The 4,923-nt window shown below is 34.0% G+C and overlaps 1 protein-coding gene across 1 annotated transcript; it reads right to left on the reverse strand.

Annotated features, from left to right (window-relative positions):
* Positions 1–853: 853 nt before the first annotated feature.
* On the reverse strand, positions 854–3,680 carry LOC127495808 (olfactory receptor 51L1-like). The gene has a single exon (XM_051863133.1). It carries the CDS (start codon positions 2,941–2,943, stop codon positions 2,026–2,028), a length of 918 nt encoding a protein of 305 aa, XP_051719093.1. The 5' UTR covers positions 2,944–3,680; the 3' UTR covers positions 854–2,025.
* Positions 3,681–4,923: the final 1,243 nt, after the last annotated feature.

Raw genomic sequence — 4,923 nt, forward strand, 5'->3', positions numbered from 1 at the left:
AAGAGCAAAGAGAAAGGGCAATGCCCATCTCAGACTCGTCTACTAGCTCCATCTGCGAGCCCTATGATCTGAGTTGCCGTGCTTTCTCAGTAGCAGAACCCGAACCACGAGGTGCAGATGCCAGGCTCCCATCTTTAGTCAGCTGTCCACAACAGGCCTAAACCAACCATGTTACCAGCACAAAAACAACACACTCAGCAAAATATCATCTAATTATTGTTAACAAAATTTTTGGGAAAAAAAAAAAAAAATTATATTATATATATATATATTTTTTTGTCAATATTGCACACCCCTAATGTATAATATTAATATTTATTTCTTCAGGTTTTGAAAGGGCCTTAAAAAAACCTTAAATGTTACTTTGTTACTTTTAAAATTGTGCAGCAACCCTGAGTAATGGGCATGTAGTTCATTTGTCCACGTTTCATCATTTGAACATTATAATTATATATATATATATATATATATATATATATAAAATTTCCTTTAGTAAACATTTGTTTTAATAAAATATAGTGTTAAGAAAATGTGATAATTACCTCACACGTTATTTGAAAATTGGTTTTTATTGCCATGTTATTATGTACTATTATTTAAAAAATATTTATCTCAAATTAAAACAAATTAGATATTTCATTAAAATGCTTATTTCCCGGTTTAGAAAGGTGCACATTTTAACAATCTGTGTTACACATTGACAGTAAATTAAAACCTATATTTCATGAGACATTGAATATATGTAGGCAAGCAGTGTTTCCAATATGTATGCATTGTGTATAATGTTTGAGCTTTATGTTTGCCTGTTTTTTGTGGTTTTACATAATAAAGATCATCAGTAATCAGCAAAATCTAAGACTGCTTTCTGGAATTCTAGTTTAGTCATTGCAAGCTGGTTTGAAAATAATAGTGTTAGTATTCTAGCATGGAATCACTTTTATTTTTATTATTATTATTATTTCTATTTACAATAGATATAACTACACCAAATATCATGATTGGTAATTAATGAAGTTCCTAAACGTAATTTAGGGAGGAGCGAGCCCATCTAATCTTCCAGTCAACAGCCAGAGTATATAAGCAGCTGCTTACCTCTCTTCAGTCTCAGCTGTTCCAACATCCCTTCACCTCCCCAAACTCCACCTTCATCTCAGGTACCTTGCCCTATGTAATCATATCCTATATTTATTCACTGTGGGGGGTATATCAGAGCTCGAGTTGAAGCTGCTTCATCGAGCCCCTCCTCAGTGGACAGCAAGCCAAATTAGCTAACCTAATACCCTAAAGATTACATGGGCGAACAAACTCGTGGTCGGGATACAGGCAGTAGATCAGGGCAGGCAGATATCGTTTACAATCCAGATAACAACAAACAGCAGGGAATCGTAAACGATAAACAGACAGGCAGACAAGAGATAAACGCTCAGAAATGTACACAATGTGAAACAAGACTTCGTAATGAGGTGGTGTGTGTGTGAGTCTTTTATAGTCCAGGTGATGATCTACAGGTGTGTGTGGCAATTGGTGACTGGTGTGGAATGTGTGCATGTGACTGGTAGGGAGGATTATGGGAATTAGAGTCCAAGAACAGACGGTGATCATGACTATATATATATATATATATATATATGTATATACATACATACATACACCAGTTAAAAAAAATAGACAGGTTTTTTTTTTTTTTTTTTTTCTTTTCTAAATAGATAACACAATTTTAAAGAATTACATACACTAATATCATTTTTAAAAGATTTCATAGAAGCTTATATTCTATAGTTATTAATCTGGCCCCTTCATTCTTTCGATTAAGAAAGTTAATCTGTGATTGTGTTTCCAAAACTCTTATACAATTTTTCACAAAAAAAAATATTTACTGAAGAGATCATTTAAAGAAAACTATCACATTTAGTGCATATACCTTTAAAAACTAAAAGGTGAGTGATTGAAGAAATGTAAAGATATTTGTTCAATCACGCAAACTTGGTTTTCTGTGTAACACTATTACAACAGAAATAAAGCAGGCTATTTGGAGGCTTTTATAAGATGTCTAATTTTTTTGCGGATATCAGAAAAGTTTAGACCATAAACAATAGGGTTTACAATGGGTGGTACAACAATAAATTCAAGTGAAATGACAACAGTCAGCGCTATAGGAAGTTCCCCATTCACAAATCGACTCAAAGTGAGCTCACAAAAAATAGCAACTGAGAAATTTAAAAGGATCACTATGTGTGGAATACAAGTTTGATATGCTTTGCTTCTGAACTCTCGTGTGCTTCTTTGACAAATGATAATAATTCTGACATAGGTATATATTATAAAACTCAAAGGGATAAAAATGGTTGTGATCATTACAATCAGGCCATAAATATTGTTAACAGTATTGTTTACACATGAGAGTTTGACAATTTCATAGTTGTGGCAGTACACCCTTAACAATTTGTTACCACAGATTGTCAGCCTGGCAGTCAAAAGAACACCAATACCAACCAAAGTGACTGGATAAAGCCATGCTATAACTATTAAAAAAGTTAGTAACTGTGTGGTAATTATGTTGTTGTAATGCAAAGGTTTGCTGATTGCAACAAACCTATCAAATGCCATTAGCATTAATATTGTAAGCTCAAAAGCTGCATATGAGTAAATGACAAAACTCTGTATGAGACATGCTTCATAGGAGATTCTATGTGCATCATAGAGCAGGTCTGTCAGTAACCTTGGGAAAAAGCCAGCTGTACCATATACAGAGTTGATGGACAAACATGAAATCAGTATGTACATGGGCTGGTGCAATGTCTTTTCCAGAAATATTACAAGAATAATAATGACATTAAAGTATATGACAGCACAGTAAAAAATAAACCCCAAAGTGAAAAAAGCATATTTTATGCTCCCAAGATTTTCAAACAACATGAAGTAAAAGTATGTACCATTCCCCATTTTCCTTTCACAAGGAATACTTTCAATGACCTGAAAAATAGAGCAAAGTTTTTGATTTTACACCATAAAATAAACAAATAAACAATCAGCTTAGAATATTTAGCCACAGTGTCTTATACCATTTAATGTGACCTTAAATGTAAAGTCTTAAGTTAGATTAGTAATATAATAATTATTACATTAAATGAATGGTTAGCACAGTAATAATTCAAGATTTGTTTTCTTTCTTTTTTTCTTTTTCTTTTTACATTACAAAGATTATTAGAAATACCTTTTGTTATATACTTTGAAATGACCATCATTGCATCTTCAGGTAATGAGCTCTAATTTGTGTACTGATTTAGTGGGAATGTGGAGTCACCAGTGCGTGCTAGTGTTTTTATGGTATCTAACATGTCTCAGGAGGCCTGTTGTGGCAAATGCGCTGCAAAGTCCTCTGAGGTTTGATTTCACTGGAAACATAAATTAATAGCATATATGTAAAACATAAATAAATTTAGCATAATTCTGCATCTAGTGCTTTCCAAACTTTCCACTGCAAATAATTAGAACCAGCATTTTTGATCATTTTCTCAAAACTTTCATTGTCCCCAAAATATGTTGTATGAATATCTGAACATGTAATATATCAAAAGAAAGAACAGAGCTTATTATAGCTTCATGTGTTTTTTTTTTTTTTTTTAACTACTGAATATGGCTAAGTGGGTAAGATTAATAAAAAAAAGCAACATTTGAATAAAAAGCTGAGAAAATTGTGTTTGTTTGTTTGTTTTTTTTCAAAGACTATATCCGCAAACATTGATGGAGTACATCGTGTCCATCAACACCCCCAAAGCGCAGTCCTATAACTCTTCCTGGGTCAACATTTCATTATAAGGGTTGGCGGCTTTGATTTATATGCTATTTAATGTTCGATGATCACGTTATTTTACATGTGCATCCACTCTTAGAAGGAATGTGTAGAAAAATTACACAAATTATATGTAACACTCTAATTTACACATTTTGTGTCAATTTTAACTAAAAATGTGTAGAAAAATTAACCTCTTTTACACATATATATGTGTAGTTTAAAAATGAACACAACTTGTGAATTTACTCACAGCATTTAACCCAATATGTGTAGACTGATATGCTTAGCACACTTCCCCCCGGTTTCACAGACAAGGCTTAAGCTAGCCTTAGACTAAAATGCATGTTTGAGCTGTTTTAACTGAAAGTATCTTGCACTGACATATCTTAAAATATGTCAGAGGCAGAGCCATTGTTTTGCCTTAAGATGCACACCAGTAAAGATTTTTTTCCTAGGGTACGTTTATAAAAGCTACTAATTGAGCTAAGGACTAATCCTGGCTTTGTCTAAGCCCTGTCTGTGAAACCAGGCCTTCATGTGTTATTTTTATAATGTGACCATTATTTAAATTAGCTAACTGAACTGAACCAAGAGGGACTAGGGACTTTGACTGAATAGAATCTAGTCAGCCCATAGTCTGTTAATGCAAGCAACCATTTTGCTTTTACTTCTATATTTAAAAAACAAAACAAAAAACATTTATATCATATCACTTCTTTATGTTAATCGACTACCTCTCACGTCAAAACTGCTCATGATCGTGAAAACCACCTTTTTACCAGGGAGGATATGATTTGCGCCGAATCACACCAGTGACTGCAAGCAAGATTCTTTAGGTAAGCTGTACTTGAAACGTCTCGGTTACATGTGTAACCATCGTTCCCTGAAGGAGGGAACGGAGACGTACATCAGAAGTGAACTGACGAATTGGGATATCAATAGAGAGCCCTATCACCTTCGAGTGTAACTAAACGAGCCAATGGAATTGGCGTGCGATATTTGTATAACGCGCACCGTCCCCGCAAGGCGGGTATAAATACGGAAGTGGATGCAGTCGCACTCTGTTTTTCGCTGAGGAGACAACTTGAGTCTGCACTACAGCGAAGGCACAGGAACTGTGGCGAAGG

The sequence above is a fragment of the Ctenopharyngodon idella genome, chromosome 15 (genome assembly GCF_019924925.1).
Source record: "Ctenopharyngodon idella isolate HZGC_01 chromosome 15, HZGC01, whole genome shotgun sequence".
In the NCBI taxonomy this organism is placed as follows: domain Eukaryota; kingdom Metazoa; phylum Chordata; class Actinopteri; order Cypriniformes; family Xenocyprididae; genus Ctenopharyngodon; species Ctenopharyngodon idella.

Coding starts and splice junctions, on each gene's coding strand:
- LOC127495808 (XM_051863133.1), bottom strand. CDS start 2,943: ATGGGGAATGGTACATACTTTTACTTCATGTTGTTTGAAAATCTTGGG.